The sequence below is a fragment of the Hoplias malabaricus genome, chromosome 3 (assembly GCF_029633855.1).
Source record: "Hoplias malabaricus isolate fHopMal1 chromosome 3, fHopMal1.hap1, whole genome shotgun sequence".
Lineage (NCBI taxonomy): Eukaryota > Metazoa > Chordata > Actinopteri > Characiformes > Erythrinidae > Hoplias > Hoplias malabaricus.
In genome coordinates, this window is record NC_089802.1 from 66,333,856 (window position 1) to 66,360,869 (window position 27,014).

Sequence of the window (27,014 nt, forward strand, 5' to 3'; positions counted from 1 at the left end):
AGCACAATTTAAATATAAAGTCTGTTATTCCTAATGTTTCCCCTTAAAATTCTGCACTACTACTGTCTACACGTCTCTAATCTGTGTACATTCTGTTTATCAGTGTGAGAAAGTTTTGATAATCTCTGATCAATGTCAGACGCTCAGAGTGGTAGTAAAACACAGACTGAGTTACTGGGTCAGTGGGTTAGAGCAGTGGTTCTCAAACTGTGGTACGCCTACCACTAGTGGCACATGAAGCAGCAAGAGGTGGTACGCCAAATGACCTCGAAAAATTTACTACTTAATTAAGGAATTTATTTCTGTATTAAGCATTCCTCCACTTTTGTTTCCCAGGGAGGGAACACGATCCCCCCGTTTTTTGAGAAATCTGTGAAAAAGAAAGCCCAGTTTCATTTGCTTAATGGACACAAGCAAAGGCTTGAGACCTACGTGAGCAATTAGCATTTTATTATAAAAAGGGCAAAGCAAAAAACAAGAAAAACAATCCGAGACCAAGCCCGAGAAATACTCCGAAGCCCACAAGGACTAAATCCAAAGGCAAAAATAGAGAAAAACTAAGCGAGAATTCTGTTCCCCTGAAGACCAACTCGAAGAAAACACTCGGCTGAAGGAAAACGTGGCTATTCTTCACATCATTGCAGCCTAAAAAACACTGTTTAACAAAGCGCCAGCCCTCCTTCACCTACTGCTACAAGCGCAGCCTATTACAGCACATAACAGATATTAAATTGACCTCTTCTTGTTTTTTGTTACTTTCAAAATGCTTATTGCCCATAAATTTTATACGTTCTCATAAATGTATAATTGTGTTTAAAATATTCCGTTTATGCCTAGTTGTTTGTATTCTCTCTATAATTTTTAGTAATTACTTTAGATAATTTTGTGTTAGACATGCAAATTTCAAGTAAATAAAAAGCAACAAAAACATACAAAAATTCAAGCAAGACTTTGGCTCATGCCCCCAGTACAGAGGAAGAACCGGGGCGCACAGGTTTCTATGGTAAAAGTCATAGGTGGTACTTGGAGGTTTTGGTTTGATAATGGGTGGTACTTGGCCTAAAAAGTTTGAGAACCACTGTGTTAGAGAGTTAAATACACATCTTGTAGAAACAGTATCAGCGTGCTGTAGCCGCTCAGTAGAATAAAACATGTTAGTTCATTTTAGTCATTAGAACACAGAGCGAGAGGTTACCTGTGGACACCATGAACATGAAAGATGATCACTATGATGGTTGAGATTAACTGACTTGTCCAAGCTCAGCCTATAAATATGTTCTTGAATAGCCTCTGCTGTGCATCCACTGAGCACTTTCTAACACAATTTTTCATTACATCATACGGCATTTTTGCACACTGCTCTGTAAAGCTTGTCCAACCTAGCAAGGGTAACTACGAAAAAAAATGCAGTTGTGGGCCGGAGCATGGATAAATCACTGTTGAGCCCCAGCAGTAGTAGTGGAAGTGTTTTGAAGTTGGCCAAACCAGGTACTAGTCTGCAATCCCATCTTTTATTGAGCTCTGGGAGAGTTAGTTGTGTGTGAAGCTGTTAGAAATGCAGACAGACAGACACAGACAAACACACACTGGTCTTGCAGGCATGCCATGGGGTATGAGAGGAGGGGGGGAGGAGGTGAGGAGAGAGACAGAGAGAGAGAGAAAGATTAGAGAGGAAAAGAAAGATGCAGAGAGGCAACAGGGGTATAATTCCTGAAGCTGGAGGCAGAGGTGCTCCATACACATAGTAATTAGGCACATAGACAGTCATGCATGTGTTTGTTTTCATACCTTGTCGGGACATGGGGTCATATTTAGAGACCTATATTGTATATATCCCTATGGGATAGATGTATTAAACTGTATAAATGCTTATTTAATAATGACATGTCTCCAGTTGCTCATTACATTATGTTCTTGATAAATAAAGTTAAGACAATGACTATAGAACAGATTTTACAGTAATATTCATTACAAATTTGGATTTATTTTTAAATTGTAGTGCAATTCCTAACCATAAGTTAATGAGTGAGTGAGTATGTGGGTGAGAGAGTGAGTGAATGTGTTTATGTGAATGAGTGATTTCATGAATCCATCATGTAATTGTTAAACCATTTAAAGGGTAGTGTTTGTTGTGTATTTATGCCACAAATGACTGATTAGACATGTGACTTTTATGTAGATAAAACAACTATATTAAAGTATCTATGTGTAATTAAAACGTTCTAAGCCCTAACCTTAACATTAATGTTGTTTTTTTATTTATGCTAATGTTTTAACATTTCTATCCATGAAATGCTCTATTTCAAACACAGGCACACACACTCACATGCCTTTCCATGAGTGTGTCAGCTAGCAGCGCATGCAGGCAGCAGAGCAGCATCAAGCCACAGGCACCAGAGCATGCTCCTGTGACCAGTGGACAAATAAATAGGTGAAAAAATAAAAAATAAATAAACAAAGCAAAACTATCCATTAATGTACAGGGCAGTGTGAGGAATCCAATTCTGGCCCTGGTCTGATCAATACAAATGAAACTCTGATTGGCTTTCTCTCGAAAAGTAGCATTGATTGGAAAGCCATTCCTCAACGAACACAGCAAAGCAGGCCTTGATTCAGGCCCTCTGCTTCTGAAAGAGAGAAGCCACATGCAAAGCCGCTCTAAAAGGACTTGTTATAACCCCCCTGGTCTGCAGTGATGGATAGAAGCGCCTTAAAATCTCATTTATGCCATTTGAAGCTGTTTTCTAGGTATAATGGATCAGCCAAAGGCATGGTTTTGTGTGTGAAGCTGGCTTCTTCGGTTTCGCACTAGAGCTACATGACATATGAGTTTGTGCTTGTTTGTACACTGAAATTTACATGGAACTATTCACTTATGCACACAAACAGTCTGATATACAATTCCTTGTACATTTTCTGTAGCTGTATTACAGCATTCTCTCTCTATAGCTTTTCTGTTTAGGTCTCTATTCTTAACCCTTATATATTTGCACATTTTCCTTAGTTATATGATCCTCTTTACCTATATACAGATGTTTATTTTAACATCTTTATTTTGTTGTGTACTCTTAAGTATCTTAATATTAAACTCTTTACCTTATAGGTTCTATCATATATTGATTGTTTTATGGAAAGGCGCATTCATTAAATCATTTTACTCACTCAAAGTTTGAGCTAATTTTGAAGTTAAAGGGCTCATGTTCACGCGTTTTTATATTTTACTTTTCCACCCATGTGTACGTACCATAAATATTAGATATATTTCAATTCATAGCTTCCAGTCTCCCATTTATACCTAAGACTTAAACAGACAGGGTTTCTTAATGTAGCTTCGCATAAGCTCAGTTCTGATTGTCTGCCCTGTGCTGCACCTCATTTAAAAAGCAGCTCAGGCTAAAACGGGTACAGGTAGTGTTCAGTCACTGGGTTTTGTGAAATGAAAATAACAGTACTAGGAGCTAGAATATTGGCTACATTTTAGCAACTTGCAAATTTCTATGGATTACATGCACAGAGGAGCAAATGGTATGTAATGGGGCCCATAACTCAGGCCTTTTAACCAGTGCATGAACTGTAAAAGCTGTAGCAAAATCTAAAGTTTATCATGGAGGGTCGATTGTAATTGTTTGGGAAATGAATTATTTCCCCTTAAGCAAAGTGCAGAGAGCAAAGAGAGTGTCTGTGTGTGTGTGAGAGAGAGAGAGAGAGAGAGAGAGAGAGAGACTGAGATTGAGATGGAGAGAGTCTGTCTCTACAAACACGTCCCTGCATTGTTCTCCACAGTGAAGCTGGAGCCAGAGCTGAAAAGTCTCCTTCCAAAATAAACAATCAAAGCTGCATTAACCAGCTTTAATTCTCCTGAACTGAACAGGCTCCGAGTCTGTAACTCTCAGGATAACAGCACAAACCCTCTCAAATACTGGTGAGACAGAGAGAGAGAGAGAGAGAGAGAGGGAGAGAGAGGGAGGGCAAATCCACACACTGCAATTTGGACTCACAAGCTCAAGCTGAATTCCAGTTTTTGTAGTGTGACCTTGAGTGTGAGAGCTTTGCAGTGATACAATTAACACTCTTTAAAAAGTGATTCGGCACATGTTCTTTAGTAAACACGCTGGTTTTATTTAAAAACCAAAACAAATTAAGAAGCTTTTGAATGCTTATATGATTCATTACACATTCAAGTTTGTTTCACCTGCCTCCACAAGGGTCTTTTACACCCTCTGAAAGCAGGGTTCTACATTACACCTAAAGACACTTGAGGATCATCAATGGTGCTTTGGCTTCGTTGCCAACAGGGGAAGATTTATTTTGTGATTATAAAAGTGTCTTTAAAACCCTTTAAAAGCATATTTTCTCCTTCCATCACCACAGAGCAGAACATAAACCCTGTCTGTGAAGCGCCATTTATGTATTCAAATGGTTCTTTTTGTTCTAATCGCAGTATATATCATCTTTACTAAAGAATATGAATAATCCATCTTTTCTTCTACAAATTTATATTATATCCACAATAATAAAATATTATTATAGTCTCATGCTTATGCAAATTCTCTATCATGGTTAGTGGTGGTACACACAGTTATATGCAAATGTGCACTTTTCCACTTATACATCAACAAAACCCATTATTTGTTATGAGTATTCCAATATTTTACATATAACTACTGTTGCGAGTCCTAAATTATGTAGGTATTATACAGAACCCTTAATATTTAATGGTGTATGGCTGTCTAGAGTAAATTATACATCAATAAGTCAAGTCCAGGTGTTTACTTTTAGGAGATGCTACATACAGACCACAACATTTTCAGAAGTCAAATAAATACCTTCACATTTTAAGAGCTCTATAATCAATAGAGGGAAAAAAAGGCCTTTACTCGTAATTAAAGGCTACTCTGGAAAGACCATCTACAAGAGGCGCAACATAAAGGTGAGTCGGATTTTAGTGCCGTCAACTATCAAAGCTAAACCCTGTAACCACTTATTACCAAACCTTGGTGTTCATTACTTACACTGCACATCTAACAGTTCTGTTATATTCATGTTTGCGCTTTTTCTTTGTACATGTCTTGGTAACAGTTTTAAATATGGATACATAATTCAAGATAGTTTAGACAGTACTAAGCCGTCCTATTGGTTAAGTAACGTCACAATGAAACATTAATTCATGAGAAAAAAACACAAACTAGCATTAACTCACATTGTTCTGGGATTTTATAAAAACCTAAATAATGTTTTGATTCTGTCATTAATTAATGATTAACTGTGAGGTAACAATGGTTTAGTAACACTTTGCACTTTGTCTTTTTACTTAAAACACTTGTAATTACCATTAATTAATGTACCCTTATTGTAAAGTGTCATCCAATTCTCTGTACAACATTCAGTCTAAATCTGGATGGTACCTATATAAAACCATCTTTATTATTCTAGAAAGATATTGTAGTGTGACACGTAATATTTCATAACATTTGTACATTAGTTTATATGTTATAGAATTAGTATAGAGACAAAAAATAAAGTGTACCTTTTCAGCTGTTATGTTTTCTTTACTTTATTATTATTATTACTGTTATTATTATTATTTTATTATAATTAATGCAAATTTATTAACTGTCAAATAGTTTATATTCTGTATTGCATGATATAAAATTGTAGTACTGTGGTCTCTTCTGGTCAAAACTCCTGGTATACTCATCTAATAGAAGAAATAGGTATCCTAAAGATAAAAATGTACACAAGCCAATACAGGGAATTACACACCTATATACACTAAAACACACTTCTATATTACACTATTTACTGCACAATTTATATTTATATGGTGAAAAAAATAAATGTAGTAAATTCAGCAAATAAACATTAACTGCATAAACGAATGTGTGTTCTTTGTGTGCTTCTTATTCCTTAGAAAACCACAAAGGGCTGCTGTAACACCTTGTCATTTCTTGTCAGGAATCAGTAAAGGTAAAGGATGATGTGCATGATGTATACAAATAATATATTTAAATATAAAAACAAGAAAAACCTTCAAAAGAAAATGAATGATGCAAAATATGATAGTGGGTTTAATACAATCTCTGGCACTGAAGAAGCAGGCAAAGCATGACCTCACAATAACCGCAGCATGCAGAACAGGGAGACGAGTACCACAACACTGGGCAGAAATACAACTTGGGCAGATTTAGGTGGGGCAGGAAGAGAGGAGCTGGGGCAAAACCGCTGGGGCTCTGATCCATGGGCTCTCTCCATTAAGAGAGAGAGAAACAGAGAGAGAAATACGAAGAAAAGAACCCACCTTCCCGCTGGTCTGAGAGTGGGGTGTGGAGTGATTTTTGGATGGCAGGGTGCGATGGAGATGGAGGGGGAAAAAGGGAAACAGAGAGAGAGAGAGAGAACAGAAGCGCAAGAAGGACAAAGAAAAGCAAGAAGACAAGGAGAAACAGAGAGAGTGAAACAGGCAAATATTCTGCTTATCCATACAAGAAACCAGCCACAAGAACATGAGGAGATATACAGGTGAACGGCAGACAGACACAGACACACACACACACACACACACACTCACACTACCTGTAGTGTATGGTTATTAATAACAGAAACAATAAAACCTATTTCCCCTGTCTTAGAAAAAACTGAAATCCTTATGACTCCAAATATAAAGCAAGGGGCAGTACTCAAAATTAGTGTTTGTTTACTATCAAGTCATAGGCGTAGGAATGAGTTTGATATTGGGGCGGACATATTTGCTGAGTAAAAGCCCACATATACCCAAAATATTACATCGCTATAAGCTGATTCCTATGTACATAAGGCAGTAAAATACTGCATTTATAATGATGTGGAACAGCATTTGATTAACATTAACATTAGAGCGTGAGGCTGTGTCCAAAACCACACTCTATGGAACTTTAAAAACTACACTACAGAAAGCACTGTTAAGTGTAGTGTGTGTGTGTGTGTGTGTGTGTGTGTGTGTATATATATGTGCAGCAGTGTGAAGTTTGGGACATGGCCAGAGACTAACGTTAACTTGCAGTATGTTTAGAGCGCTTCCTCACAACCTGAACACAGCTAATATTAACGTTAACTGACTCTCAGATCCTCCCTAACAGTTATATACAAGCTGCTTTGAAAATTGTAATTAACCGTCATTGTTATCTGTTGTGCTCTCGTTACTGACTTCAAGCCCAGAGCTGGTAAATACAAACTTTATAAACCAGACTCTGACAAGGCGAATCGGAGGCCAGTGAAGCTGATGATTGGAGCAGCTTTATATTTAAACGTGTCTTAACAAAGGCTGAAAGACCCATCTTCTCTGACTCAATGCCAAAGTGCATTTTCAAAATAAAAGTTTGCGAAAAAAAGCATATTTATACTCTTTGTTGTATCTATGTTTTATTTATTTATTTATTCAGTGCTTTATTTACTTGGGGTGTGTGTGTGTGTGTGTGGGGGGGTGCCAGTGGATAAACTTCTTTCAATATATTTGTTAATTTAGTTGGTAAACTGTATAATAAGACTACTGGTAATCAGAGAAGGAACTATTTTTCCATGAGGAAGGATTTGTATTGAAGTAGGTGAGGTTTGAAGTGTTGACTGATCACCATGGATACCAGAAAATCTTAGAGAAAATTATGGGAAATACACAGAAAATGATTTTTAACTGAGTTGAGTATTTTAGTTTTAAAGTTGAATAACTACTGAATGGCACTATTAAAGTATTGATCTGCCCTTTGTACAATAGCAGCTTCTACTCTTCTGGGAAGGCTTTACTATAGAAAGTGGAACATTTTTGTGGACTTTGGACGGCATTCAGCAACAACAGAATATGTGAAGTCAGGCACTAATGTTAGGTGATTAGTTTTGGATCACAAAAGCCACTCCAGGTCTTCCTAAATGTGTTTGCCCTATTACTCCACACTCCAAAAAGGAAAGGTGTGTGATGCCATAGAAGAACACGTTTGGATATACAAAGAACCTTTGTTGGCTAATATGTTTAAACAGATACAGATCGAGTGATGTACTTTTAAGCCTTTAAAAGGTTCTAGTACAGGTGAAGTACAGGTGATTTTAACAGTACAACCTACTGTTCGTTTAAAGTGTTCAATAGTTATATGGGTAATTCATTGGGCTTTAGTTTGTATTATAAGTGCAAAAGCCAGCAGGATTTCTATTCTTTTCTAAATACAGTGAAATAAATGTTATTGCCTGTGATAACTATATAGGTTACACAGATTATACATTAAGATTAAGCAGACAAATATTATGCCATTAAAATACTGGCATTTACCTGTATAATATTAACTAATCTTCTTTAAAAGCCCAAAGTAAAAACATTAATAACATTGTTTAAATACAACATGGCTTACTATTAATTAAACTTCCTCTCACAGACACACCCACACACTTCTTCTCACTAACTACTCTCTAATTGTGTGGTAATCTGAATATAATACGCATGAATCGATCTCCGTGTCACTATTTAAACAGTTTTCTAATCCTGTCTGGTCACAGGATGCCAGTCTAGACAAACTGAGATTACTTTATATCCTGCTCATCCGTTCACACACACACACACACACACACACACACACAAACACACACACACACACACACACACACACACACACACACACACGCACACACACACACACGCACACACACACACGCACACACACACACGCACACACACACACACACATACACACACACGCACCCAAGAAAAGCACATAAACACTGAGAGCACAGTGAAACAGATGAACAAACACACATCATCAGCATAAGCAATGACATATGCACTGTGGAGGTAGGAGTCGTCATGGTGACCAAATGGTTTCACCATGGTAAGGCACATGAGGATGACAGTGTTTGAATCACACTGGGGTGTTTTATGCATCAGGATAAGCATTTGTGGAATGAGAAATCCCATATACAGTGAGTGTATATGTCCAGTTATACCCTGCAGGTGAAGAAACTCTCCACACACACACACAAACACACACACACTACTGTTTAAAAGTTACATTTTTTGTCCAAAATAACAGCTGAGGTATATCTGCATACTTTCAGATTTAAACCTATGTTGGTTGCACTTTAAATTTCTCTGTTTCTCTTTAAAAAACTCTGTTCACCGTCACGTTGCTTACCCTTAATCATTGGGCATGAGCCAGGAACAGTGCCTATATAAGAACTTTAACAATATAACACCATACTGAATATGGTGATGTCAAACTTTTGAACAGCAGTGTACAATCACACACACACACATACACACACACAATTTCTCATGCAGCTGAGAATGCTGAAACTGTGGCACAGAGAGACTAAAGAGAAAGAGAAGAAACAACAGATGAGAGAAGAGGAGAGGAAGGACACCCCCCAACACACACACCGGCAGCCCACACACTACGCTGCTGAGCCCTGAGACTTGAGTGTGTGTCAGAATAGCAGCGTATAAATGTTACACACCTGTAGAGAGAGGGGGTTAGACGAGTTCAAACAAGAACAAGAAAGAACATAATGAACTCAATCTTGGGAAAAACACTGCAGAAGTACATAGATACTGTGGTGCAGTAAAAGAAAACAATATAGAGACTCAATCACTGGGGAAGTTAAGTAAACTCTGCCATCAAAGTTTGGGGACACCCTAGCTTTCATTTGTTGGATCTTTTGTTAAATTTATAAATGGCTACGGCAGTCAGATTTAAAAATCTGAAAGACATTGTTTGAATATTGCTATAACAACACTCTCAAATAAATAAAAATGGGAAAAAAATATTTAATAATAAAATAAATAAATAAACAAACGTAAAACCCTGCATCTATTACAATACTATATTACAGACAGACACATAATTCCTATAGCCTCAGATATATATTGTGCCTACTTCACTGTATAGTGCGCCATTTTGTAGTAATGTCCAAAAAAAAAAAAAAAAAAAAAAAAAAGGTTTTGAATGAAATAAGTACAGTGGAACCTCTACCTATAAACTTGATCCGTTCCGTGACCCGGTTCGTAAGTAGAAAAGTTAGTTTCTCGAGTCAATTTTCCCCATTTAAAATAATGGAAAAGCAATTAATGCGTTCCAGCTCCCACCCCTAAGTCACCCTTTTTGCACTGATATATGTTTACAACACTCTCAAATTAGTAAAAAAAAAATACATTACTAAAAATAAAGAAGAAATACAGTGGAAACAGTAATAAAAAAGAAATAAAAAAAGTTTTAAGTGGTTACATATTGCTACCTTGAAGACGTGACGACTGGAGGAGTAACACAGGCCCTTGCTGTATGACGGGAGGTGGGGGTGGGAGGAATAACGGAGAGTAGGCGGTGAATGTGGGGAGACGAAGCATAGATACGGCTTAACTTTGCACAAATTTTGATGTCTGCTATTTACACTAATGCTAAATTGCTAAAGCTACAATTTGCTCATCTTAAAAGCTCACTCAAGTCTGGGCGCTGGGAGACTCGCCTATTGGGGTCAGTGGCTATTTCCAGCCGCCAGCTCGGCGGAGGCTTGGGTTCGTTTCTAGAGTCGTGGTTCGTTGGTGGAGGCAAAAAATATTCAAATGCCCGGTTCGTATTTTGGAAAGTTTGTTAGTATAGGCGTTCGTAAGTAGACGTTCCACTGTACTTTGAAATGCCCTTGTATGAAAGGTGCTTTATAAATCAAGAGCAAAGAGAAATTAGGCAAGCCAAGTTTAGCCAGACTGCCATTAGCCATTGTCACAGAAGTGTTTCTGGCTTTGAAATGAACTCTTACTGTCATTGAACATTTTACTTATTCAACGAAATTGGGTCACAGCCTCACCCTTCTCTTGGTGCAATTAAGAGAAAAGGGAATTAAAACAAGAAATAATTAAAAGAACATTATTTAAAGAAGCAGTAAACTTCAAAAACAGGAAATGCCCAAAATACATACCCTTGTCATTGGAAGGTCTGGAGAAGCTTTGGTGCTTCATATCAATGTCTTTGTTTACAATAATAACAAATAATAAACTATAAAAATGGTTTATCTTGTCAGTTGCTGACAGTGTGATCATGGAAAGCCTGTTATTTTCTGTTGATACAAAGCTACAAAACTGAAGCACTGTGTTGAGATGACAGTAAAGCAACTCATTTAGCAGAAAGCAACAAGATACAATTTTAAAATGTTTGAACATTTCTAAAAACCAAGCACCTTATCATTTTATCAAACAAGTAATCTACACTTGATAAAGGAACAAGGCATCGTTGGGAACTAGATATTTATTACTGACTTACATTTCTATAAGCATCCGACTGATAAAACAGTGCTGTAACAAGTTCACAGCCTCGTTTATTTTGAGTAACACCTCGCTCTGGTGTTCTGACTTTAATAATCCGGGGATTTTCGTCTGTTTTCGTGAAAGTTAAACAAAAAGCTGTGCAGATGTAATTTACTCGTCAGAAAGTCAGTAACGGTGAGATGTGTCTGTGTATTCGTGTCGTATTAGGAACAGACAAGATGATTTCTGTTTGTTAAATATATAGTAGAAAACCAAAGGCTGAGTCACAGAAACATTCTCCAAACATAAAGAAGAGACTATGATAAATATTACCTCAACAACGTTCAACATATTTCTGTTCCTGGCTCCAGTAAAACACTGAGCTGCTCACAGCGGTGGATGGTGGACGTACAGCGCTGAAGCAGTGCGAGTGTGTCCCCAATTCAGCTCTCAACACTAACCCCTTGAACACACAATTTTTAGGTCCCAAAAAGAGTACTTGTCCAGGGAAAAGCCGAACAGTTCTAAATTTAGTTCACGAACTGGAATGCGAAACATGGTTGAACTAACAAGTTCTCTCTGTGAAATACGGCTGAATTAACAGTTCCTGCTCACGCATACGCGTTTCAACATTACATGTCAGTCAGTCAGTAAGCTAGGGTGACCAGACGTCCTCTTTTACCCGGACATGTCCTCTTTTACCCGGACATGTCCTCTTTGTTAGACTTAAAAAAAGTCCGGGCGGAATTTCACAAACGTCCGGGATTTTGTTTTTCTAGAGCTTGCATAGAACTTCAAGAAGCGTTTCGTTCACAAACTAGTCCCACCCTCCCCTACTCCGATTGGTTCGCTTGAGTGAGAAGGGTGCGTGGTGAAGTAGCCTAAAATCTTCTGATTGGACGGTCTGACTCTAGAGCTACCGTTATTGGTTGATAAACTTCTCTGTAAACATTTAATTGGTCAGTCTTCACGTCAGTAGTACTTGTTTACATCAGGCAAAGCTCATGTACCTACCCTCATCTCGAGCAGCTATGCCGAAACGTAAATATAAGTTCTTGGATGAAAAAGAAATTCCCATGTTTTGTGTAGTAAATAAAGGTGTAAAGGACCTAAAAGCACACATCAGCTAAGCATACAACGGCAGTGAATGCATTTGTTTTTGTATTAAAACAAATGCTTGTAGATGTAGATGCTCTCAAATGAAGACTGTTGCTGCTGAGTGAATGTTTGCCCTTGGTCTAAAGGACTGAGCCATGCAAATAGAAAAGATGGAAATAAAAAAAGAAATTACTGGCAACAGATGAGCCACATTTTCGGTTCAGTCCACCCACCCGGGGCCACCCACCCACACACACACACACACACACACACACATACTACAGGTCACAAATAAGGAAGAAGGTCCTGATTACAGACACTCATAAATATATATTTAATGTCATTCATCAAAAGGTAAGGCTCGGAGTGTGTGTTCCTTCCACTGGCACGTCTGAAGATGTGTGTGTGTGTGGTCTGAGTTAAGATCAAAGGGAACGGACCCCAGAGAGGATGGGGCGGATATGATCTCTCTGCATCTTTTATTTGAGCTTCTCGTTCAGACTTTCTTATCAGGAGAAAAAGGGCATGTAGGCCATGTGAAATTTTCCTTTCCCTTTTACCAGCAGAGGAGACACACACACACACACATATGCACGCTTATAATAACCATACATCATTACATGATGGCACAAAATCAACAGACACTCACATACTCTTAAAAAAAAGCACCATCCTCAGAAATAAACCCACTTATATATTCATCTGCAACTTTCATCAGATTCACACCAAGGTCAGAAAACAAACAGCACTCGCATCCATCTATTCATGTATGGAAATGTGCTGCTGTCTGTCTCCATTTTTCATCGACTTGTGGAGGATCCTGTAGCTACTCATTTTTCCTTTAGGTCAAAACAAGAAGCAGGCAATGATTTCTTCACTTTTCATAACAGCCTCCTGTGTTCATCATGGTACTTAGAATTTAACCCTGATTAGGTGCCAATGCTGTCTGCTCAGGTGATTACTAATTAATGATATCAGTTATAATGTACATTTTGTATCAATGTGTGTATATTAAGGCCATGAAGTCCAATATAGATTATGAACCAACGGCATCTATTACAATGTGTATAATTTAACAAAGAAGTCTACTGCATTGCAGAGCATGTTCCACTAGGTTTTTATTCATTTAATCAATGTCTGCAACCGCTCCAGTTCAGGGTCCAGAGCCTACCCGGAATCACTGGGCGCAAGGCGAAAACACACACTGGAGGGGGCACCAGTCCTTCGCAGGGCAACACACACTCACACGGACACCTTTGAGTCACCAATCCACCTACCAACGTGCGTCTTTGGACCATGGGAGGACCCGGAAGAAACCCACGTGGACACAGGGAGAACACACCAAACTCTTCACAGTCACCCGGAGCAGGGCCCAAACCCCAGGACCCTGGAGCTGTGAGAGCGACACTACCTGCTGCACCACCCTGCCACTCCCACTATGTATTAGGTGTACAAATAAGTGCTTTTGGATTTAACATATAATTGTATATAAAATATTCACCTGCTCTTTTGTCATGTTATTGTAACTTACATTTTGTCCAATTTAGATTATTTACCAGTTGTATCTAATCTAATGCAATTATGTGCCAATGGCATCTTAGACAATGTAAAGTATGTGCCAATGATAACAGCCTAATGGCATCTGTCCAATGTAGATTAGGCCCACGTTTAATATATTTATTAAGCCGATTATGTAGCGATGATTATTATTTACCAATTCCATCATGTGCAGTGCAGAATATTTGCCAGTGAATATGTTCCAGGGCGGCAGGGTGTCACAATACTTAGAGTTTGGTCTGTTCTCCCTGTGTCTTTGTGGGTTTCCTCCGGGAACTTGGGTTTCTCCCCACAATCCATAAACACAGATAAGTAGGTGGATATTCAAGAGTGTCCATATTGTATTAATGTGCGATGGCCTCTGATGGACCAGTGCCATACCTAGGTTGTGTTCCTGCCGTTTGCCCAGTGATTCCGGGTAGGCACCTGACACTGGACCAAATGAAGCAGTTACAGAAATTGAATGAATGTGTTCCAATGGCATTCCTTACACTATAAATGATATACCATTGGTTTGTAGCCTAGTTCTCAATACATAACAAAGCTTACACGGCACTGGCATCCATTCAATGTAGATTTTATACAAACTATTCAGTGTACCCTACGTGCCAACGATCATGCATGGATAGGAGCTATATCAATGTAGATTATGTACCAGAGTCCCCTACTGTAGATTAAATGGCTTGAACCAGCAATCAAATTCTGTAACCTCACTGAGAAATTTAGAATCACTTGACAACGCACTCCCATATAGAGTTACTGGAGATCAGAAGTGCTGTACTCATTTCCTCTGAGAAGCACACTGTGAACTCTAGTTGAAATAGAAGAGGTGAAAGCAGAATTCCCTTTGAAACTTCATCCTGTTCGCAGGGGAATTTCCACCTTCACCTTCATCCTCCAGCAGCCTGGCAGGAGCCGCCTACACACATCCTGCACGCCTCAGCCTGCTTCACACACACACACACACACACACACACACACCTGAGCATCACCTCTCTTGTGGCAAACACTCACCTGTATCTGTCCTTTTATTATACCTGTGACTGGCGTTTATTTTTTACAATAATTCACCTTCAGACTCATTTCACCTGTATCTGACCATAATCTTACCTGCTCCTGACCCATATCTCAGCTATCCCTTCATTTCAACTGTACCTGAACATCACTTTACTGGAACATGACCCTCTATCTCTCGCCATTCAAATTGTACCTGTACATTACTGTGATTTGACCTGTAACTGAACCTCAACTAATCTGTTCCACACCCACACCTCCCCTGCATTCTCATTTTACCTTGTACCTGACCATCAGCTGCCCGTACCTTACTCTTTTATTATTGACCATCACCGGTACTCACTCGTTTTTCCTCACATGCTTCCTACCTTCACCTCACCTGTATGGGACCCTCCCTTATGTCGCATTTTCCAGCCGATCATAGACTACTCCTAATCCACACGGCATGGAGATGTTCTTACTGGGAATCCAACTGGAATGTAATTCATGTCACACTGTCAGTTATGGCTGCAATTAATAAATTATGATTAATCAAAATGAATCAAAATATTATGCCTCTTCCTCGGCTGCCACCCTCACTCAAAGTTCCATCTCTGTGTAAATAAGACACTTCTTATTTTCTTGTGCTGCACTGAGAGAAAACTATAAGTCCACCTTCACTCAAAATTAATATGTATGAACTATGCAGTATAAGGCACTACAATATTTGTAAAATGAATAATATATCAGTGTAAACTGTTGCAGTCCAATCCATGCACAGGCATTTTTGACTCCCAAAGTCTAGGTCAAGTCTGAGCCGGCTTGAGGAAGTGGGTCAAGTCATCATTTATTTGGACTCTGGCATAGTACGCATCTGTGCCCTGGCATGGACTGTGAACTTGATGATCCAATACTCAATGTACACAAAACTAGTGGCAAAGGAATCACTTTGGTTTGCTCATAGACATATATACAGGTCCTACTGCTGGGGCAGGGTATGCTGGTAGATTTACTGAAATATTTGGTAAAAAAAAAAAAAACGTATATATGCAGGACACATAATTGATAACTCTATGAGAGTGGCGAGAGTTACTGACAAAAATATAACTCCAAAAAGTCATACAATATAACCCTGAACACCACTGCACTGTGCAAAGCACATCTATTCACAATAAAAGCCAGTGTATAATGAAGTGTGCTCGTGTCGGGAATGTAAAAACACAGTGTGAGCACAGGTCAGCAGGGAAGTGGGGAGGGGGGAAAAACGTATGGTGTGTTTTAACTCGGCTAAGTGTCAGTACACCATTAAAATAAATAAATTAATAAAATAAATTTTAAAAAAAGTTACACGAAAACTTGGGCAAAGCAAAACAAAATAGAACAAAGCAAATCACAAATAAAGAACAAACAACAAACCACCAGGAACACGTTAGATGTCAGCAGTGGAATCATCTTCCCTACAGAGTGAAGGAGTGAGTCATGTTTCTATTCATATCATATTCATTTAGAGTTATAATTCCTTTCAAATTTACTGAAAAAAAGTGAGAGAGAGACAGAGAGAGAGAGAGAGAGAGAGAGAGAGAGAGAGAGAGAGAGAGAGAGAGAGAGAGTCAGAGAGAGAGACACCGGTCCTGGGCACTGCTGTTAGAGCTGGGAGCAGAGGTAGTTATTTGGAGTTAATTTAGAGTTATTTTCAGTTATTTAGACTTTTGACCTCTCTTACCTCTGACGTAAAGGTTGGCTGGCGCGGAGTAGCGAGTTCCTGCGCTGTTCATCGCCACACATTCGTACTTGCCTTGATCCGACTCCTCGCTGTTCTCTATCTGTAAAGCACCTGCAGATATGACACAGCAGGTTACAGTGAGGAAACACACACACACACACATAAACACACACACACACACACCAAACAAGACAACACTCATGCCCTGACTCAAACTTTCAGCCACAACAACTTCAAACAACAACTTTCTAAACGACTAGAAACAGCAGCTAAACCTATGTGACATAGTGGTCGGATCCTATACCTCACTGGATACTTAACACTGTAACTTTAAGTTACGCTTTGATTGGTGTAGTATCTTAAAAATGCAATATTGCAGCTAATTAATCCCAAATATTAACAGAGTTCACTGAAATGGGGCTGATATTCCAAACCTACAGAGATGGCACCAGTTTGACTGTAGTAGTTATAATCATTTTGGGCTGAGATCAACATAAAAAACACTGAATCAAACTAAATGACTCTAATCCAATTCTGTAACAACTCTGTCCTGAAGTAGCACACACAGACATTGTTAGAGTGTGTTTCTTAAGTTTGCTGATAGAGTACTCCTCAGGGCATGCTGAGCTCTCCATTGACATTGTGTGGTGAGTGGTATTTAGATAAACGTAATTATCATTCATAGCTATAAAGCCGAGATCTCAAATCTGAGCTGATTTTCAAATTTTACTATGGAAATTTAACTTGGAAATATGCTGGGACACTGTAAGAGCTCGATTATTAATAAAGTAATTTTAATAACGCAGGAGTAATTGTGTAGAATTCAAAGAAATGCATTGGAAGGGGAAGTAGTACTCTCTCAAGGCAAACACTATACATTCTACGTCATCTGGCAGGTTAAAATGATCAGCATCTGCTACTATTGTGTCCGTTATTGTCTCATTGAGCAGACTGAAATGTTTGGATCTGCTGTCTGGCTCAAGGATAAATGCACTCAAAGCCTTTTCCAAAGGGCAGAAATTACTGCCATTCAACTATTTATAGAGCCATCGACAAGGATCCGTCTGCAACAAAAAAAAAAGAGTAAACATGAAAAGGCGTTGGTGATCCCGCAGTGATATTGTCATCGGTCATTGTCCTTTTTAAAGCCAAAGCTAAAGCTGTAAGTGAAGAACATAACGCTGATCAATAAAAGCTTTCCACTTGTCTCTAATGGCTTTTAACAGTCACTCTTTCACTTCAAACTATTTCTCAGAGAGCTGCTAATGTGACGAGGGTGAGATGCAATCATCTAAAGAGAATGAATCGAATGAAGATGCTGCAGGAGCTGCGCTGCTAAAAGATGCAGAATAATTGTGCGTAACATCAGCAGAGTAAATTGTCTCTAAGTGGTCGAACTAATTCTCGGCGCAAATGTTCATGCTCCGCCCACAACTGCACAACTGATAGAACAAAAATGAAATAAATTAATAAAACAACAATTATAGTGTAGTGTTCAGTTTAGACAGCTTTATGTAAAGCTTGTCCAATCTTGCTACAGTATCTATGAACCAACACATTTCACCATATATGACCTGGATGAGTTTTACCACAGTGAATTTACCATTTTTAACGGGATACATTCATTTAGCATCAAGATTAAAATAAAATAATATCCAAACCAACAATAAACGATAATGTCATGTTAATATCAGAGAGAATGGCACTGGAAGAGTCATGGGGGCTCATTAAATGTACCCAATTACTTCCCAAATAAGACAGAAAACACCCTGGATTTGAAAGGTGCTTTCAATAAAAGTGTAAAAGCAACTATTCTCTTCACAAAGAACTTTGTCCAGAGAGTAATACAGATGATGTTCATCTAAATAAGAAATATTTGAGGTTGGTTTGCCATCCAGAAGAGGTGACATTGTCTTTTATAATGCATTTATTTATTTATATATTAATTATAAAATATTTGCGAATATAATTTAAACAGGACTGCACTTAAAGTAGCTACCAAGGGTTATTTGAGCAATTCCTTAGAAGAACCACCTATAGTTCCGTAAAGAACCATTGTTGCCAATATGTTTAAATGGGTAAAGATCAATTTATGGATTTTAAGACCTTTAAAAAATTATTTACACTCATTTCTTATGGTTCTTTTTGGAACCGAAAGTGGTTCTTCTATGGCATCACTTAAAGAACCCTTTGTAGAACCTTTGTTTTTAAAACTGTACCATTTCTGAGGGAGCTGTGAATCCTGAGTATCATGGATGATCATTTCCTCCTGAACTCTAACCCAGCCCACTACAGGCACAGCATATTCCTACTGGATTAAAATCACAGACATTGTTTGTAATCGCTCAGATTAAAGTACCATCACCCTCTGGATCTGGCTTCTGTGGGCGGAGCATTCATGGGTTCATTTGCATAATGTTAAAATGCCTTGAGCCTAGAAGTAAGATTCTGAGTGTGCTACTGTTTGACAGTTGTTAAATATTGTTTGGTTTGAACTGATCTCAGTTTGATGAGTTTTGTTATGTTTCCTGCCCTTCTCTAAAGTTACACAGTGCAGTTTCTGTAGTGCTGAGCCCAAAGTAGCAACAAGAGACTCAATTCTCTCTATTACAGGTCAGTGAAGGCTCACAATGATTTTGATGCTGTAATTTTATGGTAAGAATACTATCAAGTGTTACTTTATGAATAGCTTTCATTCTGTTGACAAAGTCTTCACAGTATTTTAGAGATGCAAAATAACACATTGCACTTGCGTGCCACTCACTCACTCAATCTTTAGGAACTGCCCTACAAGGAGAGTGCTATTCAGGCTTTGCACCAAAACCCTTCCTTAAAATACTGCACATTCCAATACTGAGATACCAAGCCTCTCTCAGAATAACACACCTGCTTCCAGCTCAGCACAGTTTTCTTCTTTGACATGTACATTTCCACAGAGCAAAAAACATTCAAGACAAATGAAGAGCCCAAAACAGTGTGGAAAACAGTGTTTTAGTTCTGGACAGACAGTTAATCCTGTGATCGTTCGCATGGTACGGCGTGGCGTTACTGTGGAGAGTTTTACTGCAACATTCATCATGCAGTTTGTGATTGATGGAAGCACGTGGCTTGGATAAAAGAAAAACTAAAAGAAGTTACAGAGCTGTATTTCAGAAGTGCTCCTGAAACTCCGGAAATGCAGCAGGAGGTGTGCTCCCAAAAAAAATCTCACCAGAACTCAAGTGCAGTCAGAGAACTATGGGAATATGAGGACACATCTTGGAAAGAAAGTGGAGTAGATTATCACTAAACAATAGCTTACTGTCTTCATAAAACACACACACACACACACACACACACACGCGAGAGGTAAGCTACTTCTGCTTTCTCTCTCTCTTTTTCTCTCACACACACACAAACACACACCATTTTTCTCTTTTGCTCTCTCACTCTGCCCCATACTTTTTCTCTCTGTTGCTCTCTCCCTTTTTATATCTGTCTCTTCCTTTATTTTTCTGTCAGACTTCTCTCTTTCCTCCCAATCTCTCCTTATTTTCGTTCTCATTTTACCACCCTTCCCTATTTCTCTCTTACTTTCAAATTCAGTCTTTCTTTGTCTGTGTTTCTCTTTACCTGACTCTCATTTCTTTTGCTGTTTCTACCTGTTTCTTTCTTCCCCTCTACCGCTTTCTTTCTTCTCTCTGCCCCTCGTCCCTATTCCTGGCTCTCAGGAGTTCTCAAGCCAAACTGTCAATCACTTTGTTGGAACACAACCACTAATCAGAGGCAATTAAGTCCTAAATACATGATCTATACCCATTCTGATCCTAAAGGAAGCAGAAACAAAGAGCCATTTCTTTGTTTCTTTGTTATCTCAGATACAAACCTCTAACCCATGAGCAGTGACTGACTCCTTCTGTAGTTTCATTATTAAAAACACTTTTGTTGGTACATCTTGTTTTGTTGTTGTTGTTTTTAATCTGTCCTTATATAACCGTGCTTTTTGAAGTGGATAAATGAGGCAGATGAACAAAGGTTCATGCACAGAGAAGACAAAATACAAGACAGAGAGAGGGAGAGAGAGAGAGAGAGAGAGAGAGCAAAAGAGAGAGAGAGAGAGAGAGAGAGAGAGAGAGAGAGAGAGAGAGAGAGAGAGAGAAACAAAGAGAGACAAAGAACGATGGAGAGATCTGGTTGAGAGTTGGTTGAGGGATGATGAGGCATTTGGACACTTTCTGTTTTCAGCATTCTTACCTCTGATTGGTGTACCACCTGGTGAGGTAATTTGAATGCAAATAAGATTAAAAAGAAGCATTAGTACAGAGGTGAAATAGAGATAGGAAAGTAGAGAGAGAGTGAGAGAGAGAGAGAGAGAGAGAGAGAGAGAGAGAGAGAAGGTAAAACAAAGAAAGAAAAAGAGAGAAACAAGCGAGAAAAGATTTTTTTTTCTTTTGTCCTTTGTGGTCTCCCCATTTGAACAGAAATCCATAAAGGAATACATATGGAATCTGACTGGCTGTTTGGTTGATAGCATTATTACTAAGGCAGAGAAAGGCAGAACAAATGAACATTTTCAAAACAAAATAACAAAAATAAAAACCAATTTACAGGGAAAATATATCTTTGACAAATGTACAAATGGAGTGTAGGCACAATACACAGGAAGTGCTCGTTGCTGGCCTTTTGGGTAATCAAACTGCTTTGTGGGGATAAAGTGGATGGTAATGTTCAACAATGTTGTGTACATTTTGTAGAAGTGATTTTAGCCCATTGGTATGCTTCTGGCTTTATTGTGGAAATTCTTTGATGTTCTTAAAATAGCAGATAGGAAATACAGAAAATAGAATGCATTGGTGTATAGACTCCAAGTGAAGGCCACTCCTACCATGTCCTTAAATACCTTCCACAAAATGGAGAAATATATGGTGCTATATCATTTTCACCACTAGTTGAATCCACTTCATCCCCGGAAAGCAGTTTGATTGGTGCTAAGATCGGCAACAAGCACCTCTTGTGTGCTGTGTATTGTGCCTACACCTTCTGTCTGATTTGCCCTTTTTAAATTCGTTTAAACATTTATTTAGTGGACTTCTAAAAAATCTTGTAAAATTTCCCTTTTTTTTAACTTTTCTTTTATAAATATATTGTTTATGTATATTGTTTTTGTAAATTATGTTTTGTAAAACGTTGACCTGTTATACACTTCTCAGCCGCTATACATTAAAATATTACTGCAGCGTAAATTTAATATGAGCTCCAGTGGTCAAATAAAATGAGTGTGTGCATGTAAACATCTCTCTCAGAGTAGCATATGCATTACTATCTGCGTATGATTGTATATGTATGTATTATAAGTTGTATGTTGTATGCTGCAAGTTATTTAAAGCTGTATATCATAAATTGTATATAATTACGTGTGTGTTATAACCTGTAGGTTATTATGTTTGCTTTAAAAGCAGCTTATGATTAGGTTTGATTGCATTTGCATTGGTTATAAGCTGTTCACCACTCTGTGTGTATTATAAGCTGTATATGACTGCATATATAGGCTGCTGTAAGTGCAGTTCTTCTCAGTTTGCTGTTTCTTCTGTAAGTGACTCAGTGCTGATCTCTGGTTATTTTTAGTGTGAACCATATTCTCACTCCCAGCTCAACTGTGGCCTTTTAAATCCTACCACAGCTCTGCGCTGCATAAACCACACAAATCTGACGCAATACAAAGAAAGCAAACCTTCCTTATCGGCTGTTCAGTTCATGCAGCCCAGTCTTTATGCCGTTTTCTATCACAGTTCGCTTTACTGTGAGTTACACTACAGGCCAATAGCACAGAAGCAAGCAGTTGAGCTGTAGACGTTGACAATTTAACTTAACATTTTTGGTCAATTTGGTTAATATGTATAATTCTGCAAGGATTAGGATTAATGAAGTGTTGCATTGTATTAGTTATTTATATATTATTTACTTCCCATTTAATGATATTAGACATTTAATACTTTTATTTAAATCCAGTTTGCAATCTACACGCTTTTTACTTTTGTGCTTTCTTGGTTCTTCAGCTCAAAATCTATTATTCCAACCTCAAAGGCAAGGAGCTAGTTCTCCCCAAAATAGTGTTCGTAGTCAAAAAGTTATCCTCAGGTACATTGCAAACTTCTTTGTCATGTGTCTCCGAGCTCAGCATCATAGAGTGTATTGGGTTGACTGGGATATAGCTTGGACATAATGGTCATTTAGGCTGTTGATTACACAATACTGTATAGATTTACATTGACATTAGATCATCAATGCTAGGGAATGTTTGTTCCTCTGGCTTATTATTGTGTTATAATTAAGATACACATACTTTCAGCTAGTTTAATCCATGTCAATGCAAATCATTGCCATACACTATGTGAAAGTATCTTCTTCACACCTTTCAAGTAATATTTCCTCACTCAAAACACACTGTATTTCTTCTCTTTATTTATTTATTTATTTTTCTCAGTTTTTTTTTTTCCAAAAGGTCATGCTCCTGTTTAAACTTTGGCCTGCTGTACATGGACACACGACATATATTTTTTAATTTTGTATTTATTTATTTATTTTAATTCTTAGCTAGTTCATTCTATTATTCTTAATACTAAGCTGTTGATGGTGTGGTAGTTTGGTCATCATTTGAGAAGTGTGTTGGTTATTATGCAGATGCCTGAGATCTGGATGATAATCCAACCACTCTGAGGTGTGAAAACAGGAGTTCAGATTTCGAGGGAGGGGTTCAGAGACGCTGGGGAAGCCGCTGGAAACTGTGTGGCTTAAAGGGTTAAAGGCATCAGCAGTTTGCCAAGGGCTTTAAATGCACACTGAGGCTTTAGGCTGAGCTTTATAGGCCGAGTCTACAGTGTAGCACACGGTCATGGTGAAAAATAGCAGAGATTTACCATGTTTTCACCATGGCCACAGGAGGAGGAACACCAGCCTGCTTTCCCTTTTCCATCTACACTCACAGGTTGTGAGACATCGGATTATAACAATACAGTTTTCTCTAAACCTTGCTGTATTTCTTGTTCTGTGATTTTGTCACTCTGTGCTAATCGGCTGAACAGAAGATGCCCTTTTTTGTGTATAGAACACAAAATCTCACATGCAAAAGTTTGGACACTCCACTCATATGATTTGCTGATTTTCAAAGCATGATGTATTCATTCATTTATTTATTTAATGATATATATTTAATGAATCAATAAATCAATCTATCTAGCTATTTAGCACATTTGCCTTGCGAGAAGGGCAGACTGGAGAGCATCTGCTCTGAAAGCTGTCTTCATTTTTTCTATCTCTATCTCTCTCTCTCTCATTCTCCTCCTCCCTCTCCTCTTGCCCTGTCACGCTTTCTGCATTGTAAACAGATTGTTGATCGACTGCTAGGGAGGAATCACTAGTCTGGTAATTACTGTTAGACAGAGACATGTTTCAGCCACGATAAGGCTCCATTAGACACAAAGGATGCTGAATTATAACTATTATTATATATTTATATTTATATTTATAAAAGAAAGGAGAAGGCTGCTGAATCTAAGCCAGAAAGAAAACTGATTAGCATTTCTTGATAGAAAAAGCCTCTCACCACAGGCTTATAATTTGAGAGCAATTCTAATCTTGGGATCAAATAATGGAGTTGATCAAAACAAATAAATTACATAAATGTCCTGTGGCCCTGGGATGGACTGAGTAAACAGGAACTTGTTCATCAATTTCACTTGGCTGGATTTCTCTGGTGACAAGGGCTGATGAAGCCGGTCAAAATAAGTCGCTAAGTCGTGGTTAATGCTTAGCCCTGTGTTTCAGCCCGTGGGGTCATGGTCATTAACAACAGTCTGCCTATGTTTGCCCTGTAAAAGTCTAACAACAAGGCCACTGAGTTGAAACTTTCTTCTTTGTTCTGCTTCATTTGAGCTTGTCTTTAACTTCCCTAGGCCTCAGGTTAATGAAACTGTATGTACCTCACTACAGGAGCCAATTCTTCTCAATCCTTAGATGTCAACAGAGTTTATAGCATTTGGTTTTGTTATTAAATATAGTTACATATCTATTACAAAGTAATTATATTATTATAAATGTTTCCAATATTTAATCAGTGTTGACAGACTAAAATGGTCAAAAATAAGTCAAAAATTGACAAGATTGAACCATAACTTTTCAGCAAATTTCAATAGTAGTAAAATATTTCCTCCACCTGTGGTTTGGAATGAAGGTCTGGAATCCACACAAAATATTTGACTGTTTCAAGCGCTATCAGCGAAAAATGACCCATATAAAATCACAGGAGGCTTGTGATTGCAGCAGACTAATAAAAGTTAATCTGGCACTGATCTTTATTGCATACAATAAGAGTACGCAGGTCAGAAAGAGTCATGGAGGGGTGCTATTTCTGACCCCTGTGTTATGTAGAGGTCACATTAAAAATGTGTATGCAAGTATTCTTCTTGTTATCTGACATGATTTTGGAATCACACCGCTTTTGCTGAGAGTCAGTCTTATACTCTGGACATTTACAAGTAATGTGGCTGGTCTAGATGGTCCATTAAGTGTTAGCTGCTCAGCCATGGGCATCTACTTCAACCCATGGGTGCTCATTATAATGTGGACAATGGAATTTAACAAACCTCTTGGCATCCTGCAATAAAAATAATGAAACAAACAAACCTATAGGGTACGTTAAATACTTCATAAAGCTGAATATATGTCGGTACTAAATGGTTGCAAAAAACGGCAAACTGTGCATGCTTTTTGACTAAAAATGTACAGTTAAACTGTGACCAAATAACAGTGTCTTTGTGGGAGTGCATGTCAGCTTGGTGTGGGCCTATTTACCTGAACGAAGCTGCTTGATCCTGCCATTGCTGCCATTGATGTCTACAGGCAGGAAGTCCTTAAACCATGAGATTTCTGGGTCAGGATTTCCACTGGCTGCGCAGAGCATGGTGGCTGTACGCGTCCTCTCAACTACCTTCAGCTGAGGGCCCATGTCTATGATGGGAAAGCCATGAGGGATTTGGTCCTCTGCAAAGAAGGACACACATAAACAACACACAATGTTAGAAACTCCAAACACTAGAGTTTGGACAACAGTATGGACAAAAGAAGTGGAGTTACTAAGGGCCCCATTGTAATAATAGAATTCAACGTAATATATATATATATATTTACAATGGTTTTAGGGCCAGTTGTTAAAAAAATAAAATTCAAGGATAAATTCATAATAATTTGAGAATTTAAAATCACTGTGAATTGCTAGAGGGCCTCTCGTTCCTCTTGCGCATCTATATTGTGATTTACACTAGAGTGTGTGCGAGGTGCTTCTCGCTGAAATGCACTGATATTGAATCTGCAAAAGAATCAGATTCTAAAGCTTAATCACACTTTATTTTCCCAAGTGAAATCACAGAACCCATTCTGGCCTTGTGAAAGAAAATGTTATAAACGTTATAAAGAACAGAGAACCCAATAGAGAAATCCACAGTTCCCTGTTATTGGAATGTTATTAGAAAACTTCATCGTAGCCCTAAACAACACTCTTTCTGTTTCACAGGGAATAAAGTGCGTACTGTAGGAATCTGGAGTCTGGTAATCCAACTTTCAAATTAATGCTTGAAATACTACGACTTTAACTCTGCATCCCTACACAGCAGGATCATGAAATATGTATTACTAGTGATATTTTGATGGAGAATCATTATCATCACATCTGTGGCAATGACATGATTACTCTACCACACATTAGTTTAAGTGGCACACGACTGGCTACAAATTCACACCAAAAAAAGGCTTTTTAGATTACTGAGAACAGTGACTCTACAGAACTCTGCAGGGTGTTTTGTGGATGAGGTTTGAGTTGCAGGGATGATCCAGATGATCCAGGCCTGGGCCTGTGTGAGGGCGGTGTGAGAGTGGAGTAGAGAGGCGTGAGAGTGATGAAGAGAGGTGGAGTGGAGTTAAGGGTGTGAAATCCTGCAGGAATGTAAATATGTCCGAGGCTGAGGCATGTCTAATCCATGCTGGGTGTTTCTGGTCATGGATGTGTGTATGTGTGTGTGTGTGTGTGTAAGTGAGAGAGAGAGAGAGAGAGAGAGAGAGAGACAGAGAGAGAGAGAGAGAGAGAAGCATGGTAAATCTGAAGGCTCAGTTCCTAAAAAAAGGTTTCTCAGGCATAGGCCTGGATCATCAAGCCTCTCCAAGTCTGATCCCAGAAATCTAACATCCTGTAGAGTTTAACTCTATCTCTGCTGCCAGAGTCCAGGCTGTGCCTCAATCAACACTCAGTTTATCAAGGTCTCCAGAAACATATGAATTGTACCAGCAGGCGCAATGAAACAGAGGGTAATAAGGGGGTAATAAGTACGTAATAATACGGTAATATTATAGTAACAACGTGTA

At 38.4% G+C, this 27,014-nt stretch overlaps 1 protein-coding gene across 3 annotated transcripts in view; it reads right to left on the minus strand.

Moving 5' to 3' along the window:
- ptprfa (protein tyrosine phosphatase receptor type Fa) overlaps positions 1–27,014 on the minus strand; it is a 490,757-nt gene that overhangs the window by 132,172 nt on the left and 331,571 nt on the right. For 2 of the 3 annotated variants that reach the window (XM_066666356.1, XM_066666355.1), the window contains exons 8-9: positions 25,452–25,640; positions 16,623–16,733 (exon numbers count right to left, since the gene is read on the minus strand). In XM_066666356.1, coding sequence (XP_066522453.1) covers positions 16,623–16,733; positions 25,452–25,640 — 300 coding nt within the window. Of the gene's footprint in view, positions 1–16,622; positions 16,734–20,855; positions 20,874–25,451; positions 25,641–27,014 lie in introns of all 3 variants that reach the window. The other variant, XM_066666354.1, reaches the window with a different exon arrangement.